The 27,994-nt window shown below is 35.5% G+C and overlaps 4 protein-coding genes across 9 annotated transcripts; 2 read left to right on the forward strand and 2 right to left on the reverse strand.

The window, feature by feature from the left end:
* The first annotated feature begins 662 nt into the window (after nt 1–662).
* On the forward strand, nt 663–6,204 carry LOC123201384 (chloride channel protein CLC-f-like). Its single transcript, XM_044616866.1, has 9 exons — nt 663–1,275; nt 1,378–1,777; nt 1,877–2,071; nt 2,335–2,789; nt 2,893–2,997; nt 4,162–4,389; nt 4,546–4,758; nt 4,984–5,216; nt 5,781–6,204. Exons 1-9 carry the CDS (start codon nt 940–942, stop codon nt 5,860–5,862), a joined length of 2,247 nt encoding a protein of 748 aa, XP_044472801.1. The 5' UTR covers nt 663–939; the 3' UTR covers nt 5,863–6,204.
* Nucleotides 6,205–6,807: 603 nt separating this feature from the next.
* Nucleotides 6,808–11,105, reverse strand: LOC123201385 (probable WRKY transcription factor 2). Of its 4 annotated transcripts, none has more exons than XM_044616867.1 (6): nt 10,756–11,105; nt 9,353–9,860; nt 8,869–9,051; nt 7,934–8,775; nt 7,689–7,847; nt 6,808–7,547 (listed from the first exon to the last, which is right to left on the reverse strand). In XM_044616867.1, exons 2-6 carry the CDS (start codon nt 9,788–9,790, stop codon nt 6,989–6,991), a joined length of 2,181 nt encoding a protein of 726 aa, XP_044472802.1. In that variant the 5' UTR covers nt 9,791–9,860; nt 10,756–11,105; the 3' UTR covers nt 6,808–6,988. The 4 variants fall into 4 exon arrangements, with proteins under 4 accessions (XP_044472802.1, XP_044472805.1, XP_044472803.1 ...); XM_044616870.1 differs by lacking the exon at nt 10,756–11,105 and adding an exon at nt 10,682–10,699; XM_044616868.1 differs by lacking the exon at nt 10,756–11,105 and adding an exon at nt 10,658–10,677.
* Nucleotides 11,106–15,005: 3,900 nt separating this feature from the next.
* LOC123202154 (receptor-like protein kinase BRI1-like 3) lies at nt 15,006–20,160 on the reverse strand. Its single transcript, XM_044617941.1, has 2 exons — nt 19,612–20,160; nt 15,006–19,458 (listed from the first exon to the last, which is right to left on the reverse strand). Exon 2 carries the CDS (start codon nt 19,145–19,147, stop codon nt 15,482–15,484), a length of 3,666 nt encoding a protein of 1,221 aa, XP_044473876.1. The 5' UTR covers nt 19,148–19,458; nt 19,612–20,160; the 3' UTR covers nt 15,006–15,481.
* Nucleotides 20,161–24,195: 4,035 nt separating this feature from the next.
* Nucleotides 24,196–27,990, forward strand: LOC123201253 (putative 4-hydroxy-4-methyl-2-oxoglutarate aldolase 3). Of its 3 annotated transcripts, none has more exons than XM_044616668.1 (3): nt 24,196–24,448; nt 26,170–26,440; nt 27,287–27,990. In XM_044616668.1, the coding sequence occupies exon 3, from the start codon at nt 27,295–27,297 to the stop codon at nt 27,793–27,795; it is 501 nt and encodes a 166-aa protein (XP_044472603.1). In that variant the 5' UTR covers nt 24,196–24,448; nt 26,170–26,440; nt 27,287–27,294; the 3' UTR covers nt 27,796–27,990. The 3 variants fall into 3 exon arrangements, with proteins under 3 accessions (XP_044472603.1, XP_044472604.1, XP_044472602.1); XM_044616669.1 differs by having other exon boundaries at nt 26,252–26,440; XM_044616667.1 differs by lacking the exon at nt 26,170–26,440 and having other exon boundaries at nt 24,197–24,448.
* The last annotated feature ends 4 nt before the right edge of the window (nt 27,991–27,994 follow it).

Raw genomic sequence — 27,994 nt, forward strand, 5'->3', positions numbered from 1 at the left:
TAAAATTATGTGTACCCATTTTGAGTACATAAATATATACACATTTATATGTATCATCATATGATTAAATGATTTTGAATTAAAAATAAAACAATAATCAATCATATGATGATACATATGAGTGTGTATATATTTGTGTACCTAAATGGGTACACATAGTATTACTCATTTCACAAACACCCCGGACAGTTGAATAGAGTTCAAAACATTCATACTTTTTAGGGATTATTTTGATAATTATCTAATATTTATGGGTTTAAATGATAGTATTTAATTTTGACAAGTGTTGGGTTAAGTCAGATAACATAACAGAACATGTTTTGGGAATCTGTCACTTTGCTTTTATACATTGTTCTACTGTTCATTACTTTCTAAAAAGTTAAACTTTTTCTATTCCGTTTATGTGGCCATGGCTTCTACCCTGTTCCTATCTGTCAATACTAAAAGCCGAACAAGCTTCCCGATAAGCCCAGATCTTCTTTATCTTTCAACCTTCAAATTGAGGATAATTTTTTTAATTTTATCATTGATATTTGATCTAAATCGATCAGACGCATAGAAACAATTTATAATATTGGACATAAAAGACTTCTTAGACATTGATTAGATCAATTGATAAAAATAATTGTTTATTTATATTTTTAGGTTTTAATATACATATTGGGAGCGTTTAAAATCATGATCTACTGAATCAAAATCAAAGTACCAAATTTGAATTACAAAATAAGATTTTTTTCTTGAGAAAGAAGTTGAGGGTTTCAGAGTAATTTCAGAGAAGCTTGGCAGATGGTGAGCAGGAGTTGACGCGTATTATAATTTATATAAATAGAAAGAAAGGGACAGGATTTAGAGAGTAAAATTTTCCTGAGAAAATGGAAAATGGAAATTAAATTAACAAACAAAGCGTAATTCACGGAGAAAGTATTGTGAAATCAGAAAATGTCAGGTGACGATAGGCATCTGATCAGATCAAATCCGGTGGATTTAGAATCAGCAGATCAACAGCAACAGCAATCCCCTGCCACTCCGATTTCAACTAAATTTCAAGACCTTATTAAGCACTTAGATCGTGGCTTTTCCGGCCGTCGTCTCACTTTCAAAGACCCATCGTATTCTCCGTTACATTCTTATTCTCCTTCCTCCTCCCTCGATCATCATTACGTGGATGGTCGTGATGATCTTGCTGATTCTGCTCCCCCTGAATGGGCTTTGCTTCTCATTGGTTGCCTCCTCGGCCTCGCCTCTGGTCTCTGTGTCGCTTTTTTCAATAAAGGGGTGAGCTTTGGTTTCATTTTTTGATTCTCGAAATGGGTTTTAAATTGATTTACAAAAAGTTGTCCTTTGGGTTTTATCTTTTGAATTTGGTCGTTTAATTAGGTTCATGTAATACATGAATGGGCGTGGGCGGGTACGCCCAATGAAGGGGCCGCATGGCTGCGGTTACAGAGGCTTGCGGACACCTGGCATCGGATATTGTTAATTCCAGTTACTGGTGGGGTAATTGTTGGAATGATGCACGGTTTGATTGAGATATTGAATCAAATAAAGCAGTCAAATGAGAGGACACAAAGTTTTGATTTGATTGCTGGAGTGTTCCCAACAATTAAGGCAATTCAGGCTGCTGTTACATTAGGTACCGGTTGTTCCTTGGGGCCTGAAGGTCCTAGTGTTGACATTGGAAAATCATGTGCTAATGGCTTCGCTTTAATGATGGAAAACAATAGAGAAAGAAGGATAGCTCTTGTTGCAGCTGGTGCTGCTTCTGGGATTGCTTCAGGTATTTTAATTGTTGATTCGTTTAGTTAGTGTTATGTGAGCTTCTGTATATTCCTTTATATTGTTAAATTGGTTGTTTTTTTTTTTTTTCTTCTTTCAGGTTTTAATGCAGCTGTCGCAGGTTGTTTCTTTGCTATCGAGACTGTCTTGAGGCCTCTACGTGCTGAAAACTCACCTCCATTTATGACTGCTATGATCATTCTGGCATCTGTTGTGTCATCTACTGTGTCAACGATTTTGCTTGGTACACAATCAGCTTTCACTGTGCCCTCATATGATTTGAAATCAGCTGCCGGTAATTTATATTTTTCTTCATTTATTTATTGTTTTATGCAGCATCTTCACGGCATTCTTTTTTAATATATTGTATTGGATATCTTAGTTTCATGCTAAAAGTAATTGTTTCATCAGAGAATTTTTCTGATCTTGGGTTGTAGCATCTGTAGTTTGAGTCCAATAGAAGGCTTGCCTTTTATGTGGTATTTTGTGCTACTACAAGTGTTTTGTTATTAATGTTGGAATGACGAATATGTATGATATTTTAATATTGTCTTGCAGAGCTACCTTTATACCTGATATTGGGAATGCTATGTGGTGCTGTAAGTGTGGTCTTCACTCACTTGGTTGCTTGGTTCACTATGTCATTTAACTTTATCAAGGAAAAATTTGGCCTTCCTCCTGTTGTCTGCCCTGCTTTAGGTGGTTTAGGAGCTGGAATAATTGCTCTTAAGTATCCCGGAATACTATACTGGGGTTTCACAAATGTTGAAGAAATCCTTCACACTGGAAAAAGTGCCTCAGCTCCTGGAATCTGGTTGTTAACTCAGTCAGCTGCTGCTAAAGTTGTGGCTACAGCTTTGTGCAAGGGGTCCGGGCTGGTCGGTGGCCTTTATGCCCCAAGTTTGATGATTGGTGCTGCTATCGGTGCTGTCTTCGGAGGTTCAGCTGCCCAAGTTATGAATTCAGCATTTCCAGGAAATGCTGCTGTTGCAGAACCACAGGCTTATGCTCTGGTAAAACTATATTTATCTTAAAGTTGCAATAATTCTATCATCTTGGTTATCTCTCTACTTGATATTTGTTAGCTAATTAGTATACTCTCAAACTTTATTGCAGGTTGGAATGGCTGCTACTTTAGCTTCTGTTTGTTCAGTACCCTTGACATCAGTTTTATTACTGTTTGAGCTGACAAGAGATTACAGAATATTGCTCCCTCTCATGGTAATTGAACCATTGTCTTGCTTGAAAAGTTTTGTACCTTTATGTGTTTGTAATCCTCAAAGAATCAGTCCTTTACCTGATTAGCTTTTGACCTGGATAAATAGATATATGGTGCACTTATTGATGCCTGTGTAATGTGTCTCAAAGGCTGCATTGGTTGAACAAAATCAGGTTGGGGAAGTCTCTATGGGTCTTTGCTCCCTGGAAATGGTTTTTAATCATTCTGACCTGATATTTCTGTCTAACAGATGATTAACACTAGTAACATGTCCATCAAGCTCTTATGCAAGGCATGATCTTTTGGCCTTGAGGAATGTGCTATCATAGGATCTGCTTTTGGCTTGTGAACCATATAATTATTAAATCTTAACCAAGCAAGTATCTTTGTTTTATATCAATAAAATTTTGTGCCATACAAATTACAAGTCACTTTGTTGAAAAGTGGAGAAATGGATCTATTATAATTTGTCATTGGCAACATTTTATAGATACTGTGAAACAAAGTGATGAGTTTGGTTGGAATTTGGTAATTACACTACTCACAAGTCACAAGCAAGCCCAAGGTATAGCACATTCCTTATGGTTAGTTGCTAATATTTTGCTCATAAGGGCTTTAATTGACATGCTGTGTGCTGTCCCATTTTTTTAATACTATTTTGTCGGGTTCTGTAAGGACTTTTTTTTTTTTTAAATTTGGATAATCCCTTTTCTGTAAGTCTTCCAAATGACAAAAAGCCTGAAACTCTTCAACCTATCCCACATTGTACTTTTGTGGCAGCTTGTGTGAAGACAAGACCACTGACCAAAAAAAAAAAAAAGCCATGCCCTTTCTAACTTCTATTGTCATTAGACAAATTGTCTTATTGCATTTCTTTGATTTGGCATAGATGTCTGCCACATTGTAAGTGATAAAAATAATGTCAGTAGTTACAACTCAGAGGATTGCACATTCTCTGGTGCAGTTTTTATGGTTTTGCAATTGCATAGCCTTGTTGGCTGTTATAGTTTATCACAATTGCAACATCATGTCACCATATCTTTCGCCACTCTGTTGAGATTAGGCACTGTGGTTATTATTGTTTGTAATATGTGATGCTTTTGATATTGTCAAGGGGTCTATAACTTTTTGATGGTTAAGTATATTTATATCATTTTTGTAAGCAGGGAGCTGTTGGATTAGCAATATGGGTTCCCTCAGTGACAAACCAGAAGGAGAGTGAACCATCTGATACACGGACTTTGGCAAAAACTTATTCCTCTCTTTCACCTATTGAAGATAGAAATGAAGCTGTATGGAGACACATGGATGGCCCAGATGACTTAGAACTCTCTGTCATAGATAATGCCAACTGCGCAGCAATAGATGAAGATATTCTTTTGGAAGAATTAAAGGTTGAATACTTCCCGGTCTCCTTTCACAACTTGATTATCAAAGTGGCCAAGATTGTTTGTTATTTGATGATTTAAGCTTTTCATTAATTAGCATGCTACTTATTTTCCATTATTTGGTGTTGTCTTGTTTCTAAACTTTTGCATTAATGTTGTCAGGTTTCTAAGGCTATGTCAAAGAAGTTTGTGAAGGTTTCACCTTCTGTGACCTTGAAAGAAGCAATAAAATTTATGCATGATGGACAACAGCAATGTATTCTTGTGGTTGATGATGAAGATTTTCTGGAGGGAATACTGACATATGGTGACATTAGACGTTACCTGTCCAAGAAGTTGAATGATGCTTCCTTGGGTGATTCAACTGCTTCAGATGTAATTGGAAAGCCGGAACTCTATTTAGTTTATTTTAATTGTTTTCTTCTCTCTCTCCCCTTAAGCACTAAAGCTTAGACTATCACATGATATAACTTTTACTTTGCTTTTAATACTTATGCACCGTAATACTTTCTGATCAACCATTGATCCTTTGAAAGAGTTGGCATACTTTCCTTGTTTACTTACATCTTTGCTGATGATATGGTGGTGAAATCTTTACAGGTGAATACATGCCTTGTTTCCTCTGTTTGTACTCGAGGGATAAAGTATCGAGGGCAAGAACGTGGGCTTTTAACGTGTTATCCAGACACAGATCTGTCTATTGCTAAGGAGTTAATGGAGGCTAAGGGGATCAAGCAGTTACCTGTAATCAAGCGTGGTAGAGAACCACGAAGAAGAAGGAAGCAGAGAATTGCTGCCATTCTTCATTACGACTCAATTTGGATCTGTCTAAGGTTCGTACTGGTCTTTTTAGTGTATGATATTATATCATATGAATTCGTCCTATCCTTTTCTTTATTGTATTAGTTGGTTTTTCCATGTCTGTTTCTTTCTGGTATCAAACACTAAAACATTTGCTTCATTCTTATTTTATGAGAAGTCAATATTTGTCTTGCTTCATGGAAGATATTATAGTTTGTTCGAATTATTTTGAGACATTCATGAGATATATTAGGTACATGTTCTTTTGCTTTTGAAACATGTCCTCAAATTGTGCAGTTTGATCCACTTAGTTAGCCAGTTGGAATTTGGTTACTTGGTTATATTATTATTTGTAAAATTTATCTATTATAGGTTTGCTCATCAGGTGTTAAATGTTTATGTATTGCTCTTAAACCTATACAGAACATATTAGAAAAGCAGTAGCATGTCTAGGTGAGGTATTACTGTTGTTCTGATAATGGATTAGGCCTATATAAGTCAAACTGTTATCTAGCTTTCCAAGCATGTTTATGATTTTGGCAAGTTATATTTTATTAAATTATTGCTTACAGTTTTAATGATTTTCTGTTGCACAGAGAGGAGATAAATCACTGGAAATCTGTATATCAGCAAAGTAATGGCAAAAGTCTTGACGAGATTATCACAAATGGCCATTGATGTGGGGATACTTTTGCTGCAATCGTGATACCTGAAGTTGATAGAGAAGATTTTGGTGGTTGGCTGTGTTCATTATGGAAATGAGTGTCCATAGTCCATTGATAACAAAGTATACATACTCCAGTTTTTCATTTTGGATTATGCTGATATCTCTGGCACGTCATGTAGCATATTATCCTCAGTACCTATACGATTTTAATGGAAAAAGAATGGCAAATTAAGAGTTGAAATCCAATTTTGTATGCAAGAAAATGTATTGGTGACTCATTCATTTGCTCAAATAACAAAGAATGTTAGATTGAATAAGATTAGGGTTTAACCGACCTAAAAGGTTCTTATGCATTTCGTTTTGAGTTATGCTACATGCCTCCAATCTCAATTGTTTTATTTTTTTGTCTATGATCGAACTATTTGATCACAGGTAAAACTAGAATTGTTTCCAGGTGTGTAGTATCACATCATTCAACCCTGTCTAGTGTCAATTGGCATGAAAGACGAGGGTAGGATAATACATGCCCATTCAGCAGGAGACACTTTACCACTTGCAAGAAATTCGGTAATTTTGGCTGCAGAGGGCAAGTCGCCATTATAAGGCCAAAATCAACTGATCGACCAAGTCTGTTGGACAGCATTTACAACTAAAGACTGATTTTGTAATAACTCAAGCAAGCTGAATTGAATCATCTGATACTAACAAATGCAGAGGCATACATTCAAGATATAACAAGGCATAAGAAGAAGCCGTGGTACAGGCTTGAACTAGCATCCTAGGTAGAAGAGCAATTTAGCAACGATGATAATCTAAGAAGTAACCAACAAAGCTAGAAAAAACAAAGAAACAATAAATTGTCATCTCTATCATTCTTATCGGCGCCCCACCACAAGCTTTAAGCATGTTGTGTTGTGTTCCGTATTAATGCACCCTTCATCTGTTTGCAACACCAATTTGGTGAATAAAATTTTTGTCTATCATAACTTTCCACTGACCAAAGAGTCATAAAGTGGATCACCAATGAAACTAACAGTGTTATGTATGGATTTATAAATATTACTACTTTCCTCAGAACAACAAAAAAAATTATAATGATATACATAGAATATAATGGATAAAACAAAGCAGAAACATTTACATCTGAGGTCCAAGAGGCAGCCTACTCATAAGCTGTCGGTACACTGCTGAACGATCAGACAAGTTTAGACCAGGTTCTGACATTGGCTCCACCTTTGGTTCTCCCTTTGGCATCATGAAGCCCATTTCGTTCACTTGATGTTGCTGAATCAAATATGGATGAACAGGCAGTTCTGCTTGGCCAGGGCCCAGTCCTGCCATAGCTAGATTGGCCAGACCTGGTTGATTCATTGCAAATGAGAAGCCGGGAGTAAGTCCCAAATTGTGCCTTCCAGGTACTCTGAAAGAACCAAATGCAGCAGGCCTATCAAATCTCCCCATGCCATTGTGAATTTGCAGTGCTTCTGGCCTATGAATGTGAGTTTGACTCACAGCCACAGCTTGGGCAGTAACAGCATTAGAGGAGCCAGAATTTACATGACTGCTATTACGAGCTGCAGGTACATCATGGTTGTGCTTTCCCTCATATGTGGTGATCACAGACTTCAGGTCATGTGATGCCCTCTCCACATGCTTTCTCACTGTGCAGCCTGCACTAGTGCACTTGTAATAGCTCCTTCATCAACATAGCAACAAATTGTACACAATTTCAATGTCCCACTTTACAGTTATGCTTTGAATGTGCAGGGTGTATTTTGTGTGCGTGTAAGACAGAGATAGAGGAAAAAAAGTAGTAGGTTATGATTTCAATAACCACCTTGGGTTGGGATTTCCTTTCACGACTTTCTGCCCATATTTGCGCCAGCGATATCCATCATCAAGGATATCCACTTCACTGATTGTCTGGACCACAACTCTGGGCTCACGAATAGGTCTGGTGGCTCCACTCATTTCTGTTGCATAAGCTTCAATTTTTCTGGGATCCCAAACCACATAAGAACATTCCCTGAGGGAACTTACTATTTTAATACCATATAGTATAGCAGAGATATGGAGACATACCTTCTCTTTGACTCAGATTCATCTCCTTCACCATCATAACCCACACTACCATGTGTCCCCCCATCATCTTCTTCATCATCATTAGAAAAGGTCGATGAGGCATCCACAGCATCACCATTCTCAAAGTGTGTACCAGTCTGGGCATGCAAAGAGGTAGATTGGTTGTGTTCAGGACCCACAGTTGCTGCTGATGTCACCTCGACATTGTCTTGCCTCCAATCAAGAGTTCCAGCAGTAGTTCCCTTTTGCGTATTTGCCCAGACAAAATCACTATCAGCACCACTCTGTAGTCCAGCCTGTTCAGGGTTGTCCAATTGCATGTCAAGAAGTGGGTTTGATCCAATGGCTGATCGGCGGTTAGGTGGAGGCTTAGGGTGGTTGTGTCTTCCTTTATATATAATCTCTGTTATGTGGCCTTCATGAGACCGCTCAACTTTCTTCTTAACCTGACATTTGGGATGTGTGCACTTGTAATAGCTACGTGGATACTCACTTCCTTTCACTTGTTTTTGTCCATATTTCCTCCAATTATATCCATCATCTGACGATGCACCTCCAGCACCAGCAACCATGGAATCTCCACTGCCTCTTTGATCCCCTTCTTCATCCTGTTGCCCATCCAGAGGTGGAGAATACTCCATACTTCCACCAACAGTATCAAAGACCCTTTGATCTGCATTGATGGTATTACACCTATTATCTTCTTCGGTAGATGATCTGGAGAAGTCTCTCTGAAGATTGAGGCTATTCCCATAATGAGAATGAATATTAGCTGGTTCAACATTTTGAGACTGATGGGAATTCTCAGATTGAACAGAGACTTCAATTCTAGGAAAGAATTGCTGAGTAAGAGTGAGAGTAATTTGTAAGTACTGGTCAAGCAATACAGAACGAGTAAGCATACAGAAGGAAGAATTGTTCATTAAAACTCCTACCTTGTTTGGTGCACTGAGGGAAAAAGAACCTGCTTCTGCAATAGGCTTAAACGCAAATGATGATGCATTTATGTCCTCAAAAAAATTGTCTTTACTTTTATCCGGGGCGTCTGAGATTAATGAACTTTTACCATTACCATTTGGGATATATGGAAATTTTCCAGTTGTTGGAGATGGTTGTGCCTGCGGTGGCATGAGTCATTTTGTGTGTAGCAAGAACAAACTCAATAAAACTAAAATCACCAATAAGTGTAGTTATTATCTAAAACAACCTAAAGTTCAGTATAAGCAAAGAAATTAATGTGACATGCAAAAGATCCACACACTAAATTTTATGGGGCTCCAAGTTGATATAGCTCTTTGAAAACCTCTGTTGAGGATACTATTTCCTAATATTTTATAAATAATTAAAGTGCCAACTAACAACCTTCACAAAGATAGAAAAAAACAAACAAAACGTATGTTTTTCCAAGGAAAAGCTCACCAGTGCATTTGAAAGGAAAACTGGAGAATCCAGCAGTGTTGTTGGACTGAGACCAGGTGGTATTGTCAGGTAAGGAGATCTAATATCAGGGTTTGGCGAAAGGTCTGATGATCTGATGCTTTCAGTATTTAATCTCGGTGCATTTGAACCAGTCCTGGCCGCTATTCTTTCCACAAGACTACCACGTGAGCTCGATTTCTGCTCTGACAAATGACCTAACTCAGTAGACACACCCTGTTGCAACCTGTCCTTTTTGCCAGTATTTCCTGATGTCATCTTCTCTTGTGATCCTGAAAAGAGTCCCTCAGCCCTAGTTTCACTAGGTGGTTCTCTTGAGCCAATGTCATCACCTAACATTGCTGAGAAAACTGCTCTTGTGCTTGGACTATGAGGCACCCAATCTCCAATCACAACAATGTTATCATCGATTCCAGCCATGAAAATTTTTCAGAGTTGGCCTCAAAGTCAGGCCAGCATAGAATCAAGGTCTTGCACAAAGGTAGAATTCCTGAAAGTTAATTCACATGCAACATATTATGGAACTAAATAAAAACCAACCAACTTAGAACAACATGCAAGAAAGGAAAAAAACAGCCTTGGACATGGATTATGTTAAAACAAAAATTCTATCCAACTCTATGAGAAACCTACAGCTATTAAGTCAAGGTGGATTTTCCATAGTGGAAGTAAAACAGCAAAAACAACATAAACTGGAAAATATTTTATTTTGGGTTTTGCTTTTGCTCACTTCTTCTCAGTAACCAAAAGGAGTCAGAAGATAAAGCTACAATTTTGACTAGAAATTAAGATATGAATCATTCCATGGACAAATAGAATCATCACCAAAGCATTAAAATATTGAAATGCATGAAAGGGCACACATTTAACATATCTAAAACAACACCACACGAGTCATTAATAATACAATAATATCTCTTGTAAACCATATCTCAAACTCTGCAATGGTTCAGGCTAAGTTCCTAGAGAAGAAGAAGAATAAGACTCAACTCAAGATTTAGCCTTGGACAAGACCCAAATAAGAAAAAAAGCAATTCTTTAAGGGGTAACAAAAGGTAGCAACACTAAAATCCATATAGATGAGATGATTGACAACATTCCAAATTTGATAAAATTGTGTTATGATGAAGGAAACTAATCACGTAAATCCATTGAACCTTACAAATATAGAAACCAGTTGTTAGAGTCTGGTGCCCATCAATCCAGATCCAATGATAAGCAAATTGACAATCAGAAAAATAAAATTTTAAAAACAACCCAGATTACAAAAATTGAAAGAGAACCTACATAGATCATGTATGAAAGAGGTACCTCAAATTTGCATAAATTGAGAGTTACAAAAGCAAAGAGAGAAAGAGAAAGTGAGAATGATTAAAAATGATTACCTGATTGATTAAAGAGTCAAAGCTAAATGAAGAAGACCCACCACCACCACCAATGATAACAACAACACAAATCCAAGCCGAACCGAACCAACTCAGATATTGCTATACAAACTGGAGAAATGGAATCAAAATGCTATCTTTTTCTCTGTAATATTTGGAAGAAAATGAAATGATATGATGATGTTTTTTATTTGAGAAAGCTACAAGTAGAATAGAACCCCATTGATATTTTATATTGAAGTTAAATAATTTTTGTGCGAAAATGGAATCTTTGAAGAATTAAAGAGAAGAAAAAGCTCTTCAACAAGAGAAAGTTTACCCAATTACCTCTCTCCTCTCCCTTTGTTTTTTTAATTGCTCTGTTAGTATTCAATTCAATTCACCTTGTTGTTCCTTTTTTTTTTTTTTAGACTATATTTTGTCCAATTAAAAACAGCCACATTTCACCAATAGGGGTATTATTGTCCTCAAGTGGTTGTACAGAAGAATTCTAGGAGAAGAGTGAGTTGTAGAAGAAGTTTATGGTAGTATTCATGCATAAATAAATAAAATGGATAAATTAGTATAACAATAGGGTGGGTGTCTGTCAAGTGACTTAAACGCCTGACACGCGTATCCTTACAAAGTTATTTACATAGCCTTAATCCAGTTCAATTTGGATTAATTAGAAAACACAAGCCATTTTTTTGACCTTTTGATTTGTTAAGCTAATCAGATGATTAACACTAATTAATCAACCCAATTAAGCTGGTATTCTAATTCAGTCATAGATGGAGTAAGTTTTGAATGACTTTCTCATTGTGTCTATAAATTTACTGTCAAAATTTTCAACAAAAATTATACCTACAAGTTTATAAGTTCCTATTAATTATCTTTGAATAAGTTGTGTTGCTATACTATAGTATTGTATCAATACTTTAGTATTGTAATGATACTCTATTCTTAAAATACTTGGATAATATCATTATTATTATGAATATAAACTTCTAATTTTTTAATTAAACCATATTAAAAGTCTGTATTATATTAATATTAATTTTGTCACCAATACCAAGTTTAGAAGAAAAGTAGAAAGTGAAAAGATTTTTCTTTGTAAAGCATTGAAGGCCTCAAAGAAGAAATTTGTGGTGAGTGGCGACAACTAGTGATGCCACCACCTAAATTCAAAGAACATGGGACCGTCTAACTTACGTAAAATTATAAATTGATGAGGACAAATTAAGATTAATTGGGAATTGGAACCACATTGGATGGCTACGTTATTTTTTTCTATTTTTTTAATTTGAAAAAGATTGGTTGATAATGAATTGTTATCTCTAATTTTATTCTTTTACATTGTCACTCCCAAGAGGATCCAATTCTAATCTAATCTAATCTAAATCTATTCTTTGAAGTCATTATATTCCTATCTTTCAAACGCCTCTATTTCTCTCTTTTCATTCTATGAGCTCATACATGCATGCATGCATGAGCATGGATTTTGCATATATAATAATTGGTTTGAAGTCTAATTAATTTAGCTATAAATCTAGTTCAGAATTAAGTACAAGATTTTGTTTTTGGATATAGGAGATTTTAATCCTAAAAAAATTGTAAACTAAAACAAAGAGTTGTTTTTTTTTTTTCTTTTAATGCATATTTTTTTATTAGAAATTATCATTTTTAAACAGTGGTGGAGTTGAATCTTAATATTCTGATTTAATATTTAAAATTTTATACCTTAACCAACTCTTCTACCTATAATGGGTATGACCTTATCTTTTATAAAACAATTTCACATAATGTTAGGAGATTAATTAATAAAAAGAAAAAATTTGTTTCTACCCATTATCTTATGAGAAATAATCTTTCATGATAACCAGATATGATATTAAAAAGGTGATGATGCATTAATATTATGAGTTAATAATAATAATAAAAAATTATGGCTGGCAATTGTCTGAGATTTTGTTTTGGCTGCATGTCTTGTACAAAAATTACAGTGACTGGCCAGGCTAGCATAACAAAAATACTGCAGGCGGTCTCATGAAAGAGTGCTGAATGTGTCAAAAGAAATTGCCAAAACCTGGCACCAGTCAGGTACAGAGAGAGAGAGAGAGAGAGAGCATGAAAGTTTTATATGGATATGGTGAGAAAGCGCCAACTGGATGGATGAAAGGGCAATTGTTATGCTAAAGCATGTATATTATCATAAACAGTTAAGAAACAGCATTTCAGTATCCTCTACATGTGATATATTTCTTTTAATGCCATTACTTTTATTCAGGAATGAGGCAAGTTTTTTCACACTCAGTCAAAAAGATGTAGTTTGACCAAGTCTTAATTTGTCTCTTTACCACTCTGTTTCTCATTAAAGTCTTCGCATAGCAGGCTGTAACTGATCACTGTTGCATGCTTATGATTTTTCAAAGCTGTCTCAAAATTCTGTGTTAAGTGTTCTGGAGACAAAGGACTGCAAAAAGAGAAGTTGAGAAATTTGGATTTGGAAGCCAATCTTGGACGCTTCCAACCCCAACCAAAATTTACTGGAGTTCTTAGTCACCACTTACAATTAAGTAAACCAAATTTCCAGTCATGGTTCCTCTCCGCTCTCTTGGACTATTTGAAACTGAATTATATGTCTACTCTTTGAATTCATGGTTGGCTAGAACAAGCTGAATTCAAATTAGAGTTTTTGTTTGATAGCTTGACACGAATTTGATTTATTTATTTTTTTGACAACATTGTTCATTCTCTTGTAACAATAATATTCATCTCGCCAATAACTTTTTCAAAGAATTTGTGCACTCCTCAATTCGAAACTTGAATGAATCTGAATTCAAATGAGATATTAAAGATTCAAATGAAATTCAAACCAATTTTTATTCAAACTCAACTCAACTCAATTTGAATCTATTGCTAGGAGCAACTTGGCTAGAGCGGCCCCACCCTTCTTGACCACATCTACTTTGTCGGATAATGACTGGGCTGGGCTTGAAATTTCAGCCTATTTTAGTCCAGTACCTGGCTGTGGCCTTGCAGAGATAAAAACAAACTTGGGAATAGGATTACAAAGAATAGAACACTATATCAGTAGCATCCTCAGAGTTAATGGCTATGATAAAAAGTAGACTACTTGTACAAGCTTTATTGAATCCATGACAAAAGAATGGATAAAATACATAGCACCATGCTTTATCCATTTCCATCTCTAAAAGAATGGATAATCTCTCAACAAGAACAAATAATTGCAATTTTGATCTTCAACCAAGTTGTCTTTGCTACAACTTCAACAATTTTGATCTTCTATAAGTAGTATGTAGTTGCTTGAAATTCAGATTCTAATGGAGACATGTTGAGTGGTGATGATAAAGAAGCACCATTTACTTTCTCTTCTTTTCTCAAATGAATCATTATCAATAATAGCAGGAGTTGTGTCAAAAGTGTCATTAGTGTTTGATAATGGAAATCAGATAAAGCAAAGATAAGAAACATTTAGATACTAAAAAACCAAGATATTCCAAAAGTGACATAGGAAAAGAATAAACAGACAAAACTTTCATATCAAATTATACTGTAGAGCATCATGCAACAACATGCAAATGATGACATAAATTTCGAATAAAGATTGACTGTATTACTAAAGCCAAAATTGTTGGCTGATAATAAGAAACCAAACAAAACTTTGACATCACAAGGCATATCAGACCATATATCAAAATAAAGCACTAGAAGCTTTTAATGAACAACTACTACATGGAAACAAAAACAATTTCATCAACCTGATGGTGTGTCACCATATTTTTTACTTTATATAGGTATATTATGTTCAACAGCAGCACCTTGCGTTGCCAGAATCCTTGAAGAATTTTCAATCGATAATTAGGCACTAAACAAAGATATCTAATCAGCACTAAAACAGAACATGGGATGGATAATATTTTCAGACATTTCAAGGCCAATAGATACAGCATCTTACTTGTCAATCAAAAATATTTGAGGTTTACACAAATTCAGCCACTTCTTATCAATTCAAAATAGTAGCTACAAGAATAGAGTGACTTAATATCAAGAAAAGGGATAACTTTCCTCTGTGACATGGCAAGTAGACTGCTGGGCAGCTTCGGACTCACATCAACAGTGATTACACATCTAAAATTTTGGGGATCAGTTCAATGGCACACCATGTCATGGTTAGGTTGCAGATTAATAAACAATTGTGCTAAAAATGTTTTTTTCCAATTTGACCATCAACCAACACAATCACATGATTTCGCAATCAACCAGTTGACAATTATGATTTCACTTTCTCAAGTAATGCTAATTCTACAACTTTACAAAATATGCTCCTCTCACTTTTCACATTCTAGCATTCTAAGAACAACAAGGCACTTATGGCAACACAAATAGTAGAAATAAATTAGCAAAACTGTGACAGGAACAAGAAGCTAATGGACAAGGAACAAAGTCTTGAAGTGTTTACTAACTGAAATATTGACCAAACAAACAAACAAAGTTACCCAACTTACAGAGACTGAAAGACCCCATAACTTTGTTCCCTCACGTTTCCTCTGTCTCATTCATTGTTCTATTATTTACACTAGGCAAAATGGAGAGGATAAACCTCATCTCTAATATCAGAGGTTCAACTCACTGATATTTCATCTGCGCAGCCCCTTAGCCTGCCCATGTGTAGCCTGGAAATAGAAAAACCATTTTAATTCCAACTGAATTTGGATGGCATGAACTAAGGTTCTTTCTCCCGCGATTCTTCAATAACCGTGTCTTTTAATGAGAAACCATCAAGGCTATCACTTTCTGTGTCAACTTGAAGCTCTTTGAACAATGCCATTACCTGTATCATGGTTGGTCGCTTGAATGGCCTATCATCTAGGCACTCAAAGGCAATCCTCATGTACTGGCATAGTTCAGCCTCACCAGATTTCTGTGTCATCAGCTCAGGATCTAGTATCTCATTGCTTCTCTTTTCTCTATGAAGCTGCTTTGCCCATCCGACTAGATTGTTGTCATCACCAAACTCAGATGGGTCTATAGGTCTTTTGCCTGAAAGAAGCTCTAGTAATATGACACCATAACTGTAGACATCACCTTTTGTTGTGCAACGGAAACTTTGGTAGTACTCAGGTGGAACATAGCCTGGAGTTCCCGCAAGGGTGCTCACACTGAGATGACTGTCAAGAGCATTCACCAATCTTGCCATACCAAAATCAGAAACCCTGGCCTCAAAATTTTCATCTAGAAGAACATTGCTAGACTTCATGTCTCGGTGAATAATGTGAGGAATGCAGCTATGGTGAAGGAAAGCAAGGCCTCGTGCTGACCCTATGGCAATCTTTTTTCTAGCAGCCCAATCAAGCCTTGTGCAACATCCTTTGGCCCTATCATGAAGGACAGACTCCAGACTCCCCCATTTCATGTACTCATACACAAGAAGCCTTTCGTCCCCAATCTTGCAGTAACCCAACAAGGGAACCAGGTTTCGGTGCTTAATTTTTCCAATAGTTTCCATTTCTGCCATAAATTCTCTATCTCCTTGACCTGTCACATGAATTAATTTTTTAATTGCAACAACACAACCATCCTTTAGTTGTGCTTTGTAAACCTCACCAAAACCCCCAGACCCAATCAAACTATCGGCGCTGAAACCATTGGTGGCTTCTAGAAGATGGGCAAAGGTCAGCTTCCTCAGAGGTTTTTCAAATGTAGCAACATTTATACTCAGAGGCTCAGGGACGCTAGAAAGTTTCCAGCTACTGCTACCAGAAGTTGGAAGACTTTCAATGTATTTCTCTCTCTGTTCCTCCTTCTGTTGGTACCTTTTCACTCGATACAAAGCTAATGTAAGTCCAAGGGTGCATAAGACAAAGAATGTGATTCCAATGATCACTCCAGCTTCAAGAGTCCGTTTGTTTTCTCTTGTGCGAAAAGATACAGAGTGACTTCTGGAGCCACAAGGGGGCAAGGGTAACCCACAGAGGCCAGAATTGTTCTCGTATCTGGAAGCTGGGAAAGTGGTGAGCTGACCTCCAGAAGGGATGGGACCAGATAAGTTGTTGTTGGACACATCAAGGTCACTGAGAAAAGAAAGACTCCCCAATGACCCTGGGATTGGTCCTTGAAAATGATTGTGAGAGAGATCCATAACACCAATTGCTTTCAAATCTCCAAAACTGTAAGGAATATTACCCGTTAGCCTGTTGTGGCCCAAATTCAAGACTTGCAAATAGCTCAATGAACCAATACTCTCAGGAATGTTTCCTGTCAGGGAATTGTAAGAGAGATCAAGGTAGATCATGCTGCCGTTGCTAGTGAATGTATCAACTGTCATGCCAGAATAAATTCTAGTATATGGACAAGAGTGAACCATAGGAAAGCCTTCCAGCCTCTCCGGTCGAATCCCCTCGAATTCGACTAATCCACCAGCACCCCTACAGGATGTCCCCCCTTCATTTCTCACAAAAGCAAACTGCTTCCCTGAAACAATTCCTGGCATAACTAGGCCAGCTTGGTTTGCTAGAGCAGAGGGTAGAGCACCATTTAAGTTATTGCTGTTCAAATCAAGCCAAATGAGGCTCCTGCACTTCCCAAGCTCTGATGGGATCTGTCCAGTGAGCGAATTGTTACCCAATTGAAGGACCGCAAGGTGAAGAAGATCTCCAATGCCAGCAGGGATTTCTCCAGAAAGAAGGTTGCTGGAAAGTGATATCCAAATCATATTTGTGCACCTAGAAATGGACTGTGGAATTTTACCCGTCAGGAGATTGTTATTGAGAATTAGGGTCTCCAAGTTTCCCCCATTGACACAAATTGCTTCTGGGATTTCACCTGTGAGGTTGTTTGCCCACATAACTAAATCAGAAAGATATGGTAAGGTCCAAATGGCTGGTGGGATTGGACCGCTTAAGCTGTTGAAACTAAGATCAATTGTCTTCAAATTTTTGCAGTTTTCAAGCTCCAAGGGTACAGTTCCTGATAGGTAATTGTTTGGTAAAATTATCCTTTCCAGAGCCGAGAGGCTAGGAGAAGAACAGAACCCTGATGGGATGGTTCCTGTTAAGGCATTAGAACTGAGGTCCAGCACTCGAAGTTGAGTACAATTAGCCAGAGGCAAAGGTACAGAACCAGTTATGTTGTTGAATGGTACATGAAGATATTTCAAACTCGGAAGCTTACTTACAACTGTGCTTAGAAAATCTCCTGACAACAGATTGTTTCCAAGATTGAGGCTTTGCAGAGAAGAGCACAATTCAAAATTTGAACTCAATTCACCAGTAAGCTTGTTGAATGAAAGATCCAGCTCCTCAAGAGTCCCACAAACCTGCCCCAACTCGTGAGGAATTTCACCGGTAAATTGATTGTGTGCTAAAGATAGACGTTTCAACTTCTTCAAATTTCCCACTAACAATCCAGGAATCTTGTCCTGCAGTGCATTATGGGAGAGGTTAAGTGTTTCCAGAAGCTGACAGTTCTTCAAGCTTGTTGGAAATTCAGACCCTGAGAAGATGTTTTGAGACAGATTGACCACAGTGAGATTGCTGCACTTCCCAAAATCAAGATTGGATAATTTGCCAGAGAAATTGTTGTGAGAGAGATCAAGATACTTGAGAGATCCTGGTGACCCAGCAACAAAGCTAGGCTGTATCTCTCCTGACAAAAGATTGTATGAAAGGTCAAGAGTCGAGAGATTCTTGCAATTCAAGGGAGTAACATTCAGTTTACCAGCAAGCTTGTTATCGGAAAAGTTGAGCAGATTCAAATTCTGACAACTAGAGAGACTATAACTCAAGAAAGTTAAATCCGAAATTTTATTGCGCGAGAGGTCAAGCTGGAGAAGAGAAGGACCAAAATGGAGAGTACCCCCGGAGAGTGAATTGTGTGAGAGATTAACAAAAGATAGATGATCACAAGAGAGAAAAAATGACTTCGGTGGGAAAGGGCCTGAAATGTTGTTCCAGGACAAGTCAATTGTTTCCAAGTTGCAAGAACTAGATGTGGATAAATCACCAGCAGAAAAAGAATTGTGTTGCAAATATAGATGCCTAAGATATGGCAAAGCTGTGAGAGTTGGAAGGTTTAAACTACCAATAAGGTCAAAGTTGCTGAGGTTGAGAGTGGTAACATGGCCGTCAATAGAGCAGGTGACACCTAGCCATGAGCAAGGACTTGGAGAATTGGCAGTCCAGTTGAGTAAGAAACCATTTGGATCAGAATCAATAGTTTGTTTGAAAGCCATCAAATTTACCACTTCTTCATTACTTGTCGATAGCTGTCTGGCAAAAGATGGCATTACTTGAAGGTGAAAGAGAAGCAAGAACATAAAGCCAAAGATTCCCATGAGGCCTTGTTGTTGTTCTTGATGCAAAACTAATGATTCCCTCCATTGTTTCTTCATGTTTGGCCTCAGATATTCATCACCAATTGAGCTGACATAAAGAAATTTTTGTATTTTCTTTTCAGAATTTTTAATATAGGAGTGGTTGAGAATAAGAGAGTAGTCTCTTCGTAGTGGTGTCTATTGTCTAACGCATTTGAGGAGCTGAAAATAACATAAAACAAAAGATTCATGGAATGTGTCTCTCTCTTCTGTTTCCTTGAATCTCCATCAAGCTTCTTCTTCACTTCACATGCACTTTCAGATCTGTGCTAAGACTATTTTTGCTCTCTAAAATTTTCTAAAATAATTTGTAGGTTGCGCTTGGACAACTGAAATATAAATAATAAAAAATCAATAAGGTGGTATGGTAGATCACCATCAAAGATGTTATAATCAAAGTAGACTTATAAAAATAGAACTCATACATTTAATTAGAAGTAGCAAACAAGTTAAAACTAAAAATCAAAATAAAAAAAGAGTACCTTATCAAACTCAAACTGATGAAACTGAAGTGCAGGATGAGAGAGAGAGAGATGACAGTTGGAATATGTTGGAGGTGACAGAGAGAGTAAGCGTACGATGTTCAGAAATGTTGGGACCTGTAGAATTTTAGCTTCGATAGAAACAAGACTAAATATTTGCCATAAAAAGCAAAAAAGGAAGCAGCCAAGCTCTTCTATCTGGGTTTTCTTCTGATAAACAGAAACCACAACAACTCTTAGGCTGCTCTGCTTAGCTGCCAAAGAATGAAACCCAGTTCCCAGAAGAAGAGCAAGAAGAGATAGAGATGTGAAGGAAAAAAGAAGAGAAAAGAAAATGGAGGGGAGCAATAGCAAGAAAGAGTAGACCAAGAAAAAGTGAAAAACTACAAAAAGAAGAAATAAAGAAAGGAGAATAGAATAGTTGATGACAAGTGGGTGCCTTGGACTTGGAGGCAACACTCACAGAGATGGAGTAATTTGTGGGAGTGCTGCTCCCTTCTCCATTAATTTTTTTTATTTCTCATTTTTCGGGTCCAGTCAAACCTCTCTCTTTCTTTATGATCAATTACCCCGCACCTACGTCTCTCCTTCCTTTTCTTTATTCTCCTTCCATTTCTATACACTTAAAACTCCTTAAACTCTGTTTAATTTCCATTCCAATCAATCTCTGTGATGGGGGTTTTGTGAAAATTTTCAAACATAATGGACTGCCAAAGATTAAGGACTTCTAAAGGGAGTATTCACTTTGAAGCTTAAAATGATTTTTTTTATAAATGAAAGCTCCCTGTTCAAAACCCTAATTGTATAAAATAGGTATAATTGTTCATTAGAAAACAAACTATGAGAAGTCCAAAATTAAGTGTAGCACTTTATCTCAACATAAATCAGAATGCACAAAACACCATATAGCATTGTGTAAAACGGTGAAATTAGGCCTAGACTTGTGTACAAGTGAAGACAAGATAAATGTGCATGATATATATATATATATATATATATATATATATATATATATATATACACACATACATATGACAAGACTCTAATAGTAAATTCACATCTATACCGATATATATGGTTACAAATTAATTAGGTATGCAAAAATATATACATCCCCCCCCCCCCCCCCCTCTCCAAAAAATGACAGTCTAAATATATCTTCTCATGTTATTATTCATATCATTTCCTCTTTGTCCTAACAATTTTTATAACTCATACTAGAAATCTACCAAATTTATTAAAAATATTAATAATAGACATAACTTTTTAAATAGTAAATGAAACTCCTTTTAAAGTATTATTATGTTCATTATTTCTTGCATAGAATTTATAAAAATTATAAGTGAAATTGGTATTGCTCCATTATTTAGTAGTTTTTTATTTAGATATGTTTCATTTGGTTGTTTGTTTTTTAACAAAACAAAATTTTATGTAAATTAATATATATTTCGTTTCATCTTATACCTTGGTAATAAACAACAAAGACTACGATAAAATTGGATCATGCTGCATAAGAAGAAGCAAACTGATAACACAAATGGGAAACTTGAGAAGAAAAAAGAAGTTGAGTAGCTAGTTATGAGCATGGGATTGCATGCATATTGAAACAAGAGAAATGGATAACAAATCCATTAATTATTTAAGCATAATAATACTAGTTTAGGTCTATCAATGTATAAATAAAAGGAACAGCCATCCATGTATCTACATTTATCTATGTATATGTATATGAATAATAATATATAAATACAAGCATGCATGTCCTGCATTGTTAAAATACTGGTAGAAAATGAAAGAAAGAGATGAGTGGCATATAAGCATGCATGTACATGAATATTTTATTTGCAAATTGTGTGCAGAGGAGTGCACGGGCATCCTATTGCATCTCAACAACACTATAACACTCCGTTAGATTAGGGGTTTGTCTTCTTTATCATCGATATATATACATATATATAAATATTTCCCATTAGGTCCCAAAGAATCTGAAAGTAAGACTTGATATTTATTACATATGGAAGAAAAGTATTGAAATCTGAAAACAGCAGAATCCTCGCAAAGAAATCAGGCAGATTTCTGGACCGTCCTTTTTGTTTTATTCAACAGACTGGACTGGATTAATTTCTCATAATGAGAGGGGGAATAGAACACACGAGCGTATGTGTGTATTCAATAATAATAATAATAATATAAGTTTTTTTTTTTTTTTAATGTCAAAGGCTCTTCTTCCGGGCTTATTTTATATTTTCTCATAAGAAATGTAACTTCATTTCTAGAAGAAAATATTGAGTGTTAATGGCGCATTAATCCGAAATATTTGACTTTGTAATACAAATAGAAATTTGATTAGTCAAGGGAGATGTCTTAATTTTCAAGACGCATGTCCACATTTTATACCCCCAAGAAAAAAGAACAAATGGTTAGTTGGAATAGGTTAGCTTAAAATAGACGTTTTATATAATTTTTTCCACACGGAAACGACATTAATTGAACCACGACACTCTTTATTTATTTTCAAATTTTATACATGTATAATGAACAAATCATATTGTGACATCTTAATAGTTGAGTTGAGATTTGTAATTATGAGATTGTCAAAATGAAATATTGTTGTTATTATTATTATAATTACAAGTAACAAGAGTGGGCACCCATGACCCATGCATATTCTTCTTTTTTTCAGGGGGGGGGAGGGAGGGGAGCTTCATTATTATTATTATTATTATTTTTAAAATTTCTTTTTAAGAATTAGACACCTACCAAACCATACATGACTAAAGTCTAGGGCTTTTGACATTTTAAACCCACCTAATAATTATGGTTGAAAGCAATTATATTAATCAATATTCCATAACCCTCTCTCCTCACAGCAATGTCTATCTATCACTATTCCATGAACCTCTCTCCTCTCATCAAATGTTTGAATAAGTTTGATCTCTACTTATTAGATCTAAACACAAATTGGAATGTATATGTTTATTTGGAGGAAAAAGAAAAACTAACGCTAACTTAACCTAAATAATATCACTACAATATTATGATGATTTGGTGGTACCATCTTATATAAGTAAAAAACCTTTACAATATATTTGGGATGTCAAATTTGTAATTAATGAGTAATCAAAATCAATCAACCATCTTGATGTTGCTTCTTAAATTTGTAAGATTTCCTAATTGTATATTAGTGAGTGATACAATACAATTATGCATGGTTTTGCAATTTGCATGATAAATAAGGATAGATGGTTTAATATTGACTGTCCATCTTAAATTAATAAAATCAAGCCCATATCTTATATAACTTACATTTATTTTCTTCAAAATTTGTTGTGGATTGAATGATCTAGCTTTAACAACTTTCATCTAATTAATCTTATCCTATCATATCAAACCTAACATTGTACATACATCATTTTCAAAATATATACAATATCTCCTTGTGTTAGGGTATAGGGTCCTATCAATGCCATTAACATATACCTTCAATTAAAACCCATTTCTCGTAATAATGAGTAGTAATAATATATGCACTCATCATGAGTTCAAATATAAGTATAAATGTTGACATATTATAATGTAATTAAATGTTATATATACTTAATTTTAAATTATACAATCACATGATAATATGTTAGTGTTTATACTTGTTTGTATTCGTTATTAATGTATGAAGTATTATTGAATTATGACACCCAAATTGCAACTACTCTCCTATTTAAGATTGATTCAAATGAAGTCAAATTTGAAACTTACTTGAGTTAATAATAAAGTCATCATACTTATAACTTGAGTTTATTCAAGTTAATGCATAATGACACTAAAGGCTCACTAATGATATAGACAATATCATCAGAGGGTGAATGACATTATTGATAAGTCAAATTGATCTTAAGTCAAGTTGGAGCTTCAACTCAAAATTAAATTGTTTAAAACAAGTCATAAATTTGATCGAGCCAACTTGGATGAGAAGTACCCCTACTATTAACAATCACCTCTACAAATAGAGAATGGGCCAAGTACAAACCAGCCCACTCCATATCATTTAAAACCTTATATTGGATCAACAGTGGGCCATGGGTTTAGCCTCCAATTTCTATAATCTCTCAGACAGAACACGCTTATAGCTCTACTCAACTCAACTGATAGTAGGGTTAGTTTCAAATTGGACTCGTTTAAGCGTAAGTTAAAGTTTGATTTGCATGAATATGAAAGGAGATAACTTTAAACAAATTTGAGTCTACAATTTCAATATTTTGAAACTTGAATTTTGAAATGTTTAGCTCGTCAAATTTGTTAGCTAAAAATTTTGATATAAAATTATATTATTTTGATTGATATGTATTAAAATAACAAATTAATTAAAAATTTGAGTTTGAATCAATTTTAAGTTGAATTCAAATTTAAAATAAACTGAGTTTAAACTTATTTGAAGTAAACTCGATAAATCTAAATTAAAGTTTGAACTCAATTACATATAAATTAAACAGAATTTAAATTCAAACAAATTCAAATTTGATTAGATTCGAATGTAACCGTAACTGAAAGTCAAAAACCGTAACCTTTACGAACCAAACCATTAGTTAGATTATGTTGCGTTATTGGGTGTGGCGCATAAACCAAGGAATGAGATAACCTGTCTTTCTCCGCCGCCAATATTGAACGGGGTGACATCATCTCCTCTCCAATTTAGTACTGTTTTAAGAAATCTGCACTTCGCCTTGAGCATATAACATTGTCCGTTCATTCTCAAAGAAGCTAGTTGTATTGTAATCCTTGCTTCAATTCTTGTATTTTGCTTTTGTTTCCTCATTTTCTCTCTGGGAATTTTCTTTAAAAGGTTAGAATTTCATCACTCCTGTCTTTTTTTATCCATTTCTGTTCTTGTTTCCATCAAAATTGCCAATGCATTACATTTGCTGCCTGACTTAATTGGTTGTTGGTGATCAAAAGGCTCTTTTCATATTTTATTACCAAACTAAATCGATTATCTCTTCTAATATTTGTAAGAAAACTGGGACAATATTAGTTTGGTCTAAGTTGCTTTTGTATAAGTATTTGGTTGACTTTGTGCTTTTATATATTTATATCTATCATGCAACTGTAGGGGATCAGTCATGCATCTAACTTTAGCAACTACTCATGTTAGTGTCTCTGTAAATTGGCAAGTCACTCTGGTTAGGGTACTTAGATGAGAAGGCATTAGTGTTTCTTAACTTATCCTACCGCTTGAGAGGTTAAAGGAGTACTTTTTTGCGCTTGTATATGCAGAATATGTGGCTCGGTAATTTTTATAAGTGGGATACGTTTCAATTCCTATTGTTGCATGTGGTACAAAATTTAATTTCCACATTCCATTACTCAGAACATGCCAAGCAGGCAAGTTTATTCTTGGCGTAATCATGTATGTGATTCAAGCTGGCAAGAAGAAAAATTGAGAACTCCATTAAAATTTTGTAGTTTTGAAAAGTTATTTTGTTTCCTCATTTGGTCAACCAAAGTAGCACGGAAACTTACAATGGGGTGCATTTCCACGTTTCGAAAACGTTTCCATTTCTAAAACTCCCCAAAACTTATAGAAAACGTTTCAGGTCATTTCGAAATTTTTGAAAAATTTTGAAACACATTTCTTTTAAAAGAAAAATTGTGAAATCGATTAAACACATAACTTTTGTATTTTCAAACCGAAAATATCTTTAAATCTTATATTGAATTCATTTTCTCTCTATTCTTCGATGTGTTACTCATCTCTTCTCTGACATACATATAGATTATTTTTTTTCTTAAATATCTACATGTGTTTGCTCAAGAACAATTTACAATAAGTTCTATGATTTTATTTTATAGTATTCTTTCCCTTCATTCTTTTTTTATTATTTTTTTAATATCATATAAGTTTATATATTTTTGTTATAAAAAATTTAATATTTATAAGAAAACCTGTATATTTTTTATATTTATAAGTTTTCCACGTTTCCGTTTCTTATATATTTTGAAAAATACGTTTCTACATTTCCGTTTTCGTATTTCCACGTTTCTCCGTTTCCGTTTCCGTGCTACATAGTGGTCAACCTATACATTTGATAACGTTTATGGTTTCAGTAGTTTATTAAACTTCAATAGGTTCATATTGATATCGGACCTAAACTTATATTCAGGTTTGTCTATTTGTTGGGATTGATTATAGTAGATTTTTAGTATCAGGATTACACGTATTTCCATATAACTTGAATTAGAGGATGTATTAGCCTGACTGGAGCTAAAGGATTGAAAGAGAGTGCCCAAGTAATTTGATTGTGATTGTTGTTGAACCAAAGTATAATCGGTGAAATGAATGTATGAAATTGTTGATAGATCCTTCCCTCAATGGTGTGGCCTCCATATACAGGCCTTCTTCGAGCAATTAGCTAGTGGAAATGTTCATGTTTTGCAGTGTAGGCTACTCTGTCTCATTGATGCTTTTAATGCATCTATAGAAGGATTTTGATCTCGTTGTCTCAGACATGCACTCATTGTCCCACCCACAAACATGTTATGCACTTCATTTGATTTTTCTTGTAGGCGATTGATTGTTATGGATTTCATGGGAAGTTGGAAGATGCTATTGATGTGATTATGATTAATGCTACCTGTCCATCCACAGCCATCAATCCGGCGAGGATTCTATTTTCATTTTAGAGCACTTGTCCTCCCTGTAATTTGTCAACTATAAAGCCTTCTGACCTGTTTACTAGGTCCTGAGCAACCATTATCTTACAATCATTTAAATTACCGGCCTTCATGGTGCCATCATCTTAGTCCATTCATCCATTGTGGCGGGATTATTCTCAGGGTAAACACATTGTTCATTTCTGTCCTTAATTTTGGGCATGTGCTTGTTATATATCTGTTTTAGGATAAGCTATCTGCTTTGTCTTTGCCACTGAGACCCAAGCTTGTAGAATCACTTGTCTTGTTCATATCATTTGCGCATGGTGTTATATCCTTGGTCCTTGTTATCTTTACTACTGCCAGTGTCACAACCTTATTATTTAATTTTGTGGTGAAGAGTAAGGTGGAATAGTGTAGGTCTCATGCTGAGCTTTGTGTAGCAAAAGATGGCAATACAGATGCACATAGGAAATATCCCTTAATAATATACATTTGAAGGTCAATGTTGATAGTTTGCTAGAGGTACAAGCAGACTAACAGATTTCTTGGTCTTCACCTCATAAATATCTATTTTTTCTAGACAAGTTTTAACTTATAAAACTACTGTGACAACCAGTGATACCTTTTTGTAGCATTTATTGTGACAGAATAAAGGTCAGACTTTAGTAGCCTTTGAATTACTTGAGAGAGAGAGAAGAATAGGTGATTGTTAAAGTTCATAGGAGATGAGGCATGTTAGGTTTCAAAAGGTTACCTTTCTTTGTTCATGTATCTATATTATAAATTAGTTAAGAATTTTAGGATGACTCTGTTTTTTGACACAACTAAGGATGACGCCAATATATGTTCTTGTGTTCTTTATTATTATTTGGTCTCTTCTTGTTTTTATTTTGATGGTTATTTTAGCCTAAAACAAAACTGGTAGATGAAAGTTGGATCCTTTAGGGAAATCAAGTTTGAAATCCATCACAAGATATGGATGGGATTCCTCTTTTATAGTTCTTATGGTTTCACATATTTATGGCAGGAAAAAGTATGGCTTCTTTAGCAACTGCTGAAATTTGTGATTCAAATGCAGCAATTCTGGCAAGTGGTGACTTGCGTGTTTTGCAACCAATCTTCCATGTCTATGGTCAATGTCGATCATTCTCTGGTCCCATTGTCACTGTAAAGGTGTTTGAGGACAACGTTTTGGTTAGGGAGCTGATAGAAAGCAGAGGTGAAGGAAAGGTTTTAGTTATAGATGGTGGAGGAAGCATGAGGTGTGCTTTGGTCGGTGGAAATCTAGCGCAATTGGCACTTAACAACGGATGGGCTGGTATTGTAGTGAATGGATGCATTAGAGACATAGATGAGATTAATGACTGTGGTATAGGGGTGAGGGCCTTGGGATCAAATCCTATTAAATCGAACAAAAAAGGCCTTGGTGAAAGGCATGTCCCTGTTTATATTGCTGGAGCGTTCGTTTGCGATGGGGAGTGGTTGTATGCTGATAGTGATGGCGCTCTTGTCTCCAAAGAGGAGTTGAGTATCTAAACAAGCATTTGAGACAGATGAAAGAAATTTCTTGGTTTTTTTTTTTTTTTTTGTGCCCATTTGGGCATTGGTTGTGTATTTAGCCAATTCAAGGGATATTGATTCATGTTTAATAAAGTTTTTGGCTAGCAAAGGGCAAACAGGTTGATGTGAAGTTATGATAAAGTTACACCATTGTGTAGTCTGTTTTGTTCATGCA

This window comes from Mangifera indica, chromosome 18 (assembly GCF_011075055.1).
Source record: "Mangifera indica cultivar Alphonso chromosome 18, CATAS_Mindica_2.1, whole genome shotgun sequence".
NCBI classification, from domain to species: Eukaryota; Viridiplantae; Streptophyta; class Magnoliopsida; order Sapindales; family Anacardiaceae; genus Mangifera; species Mangifera indica.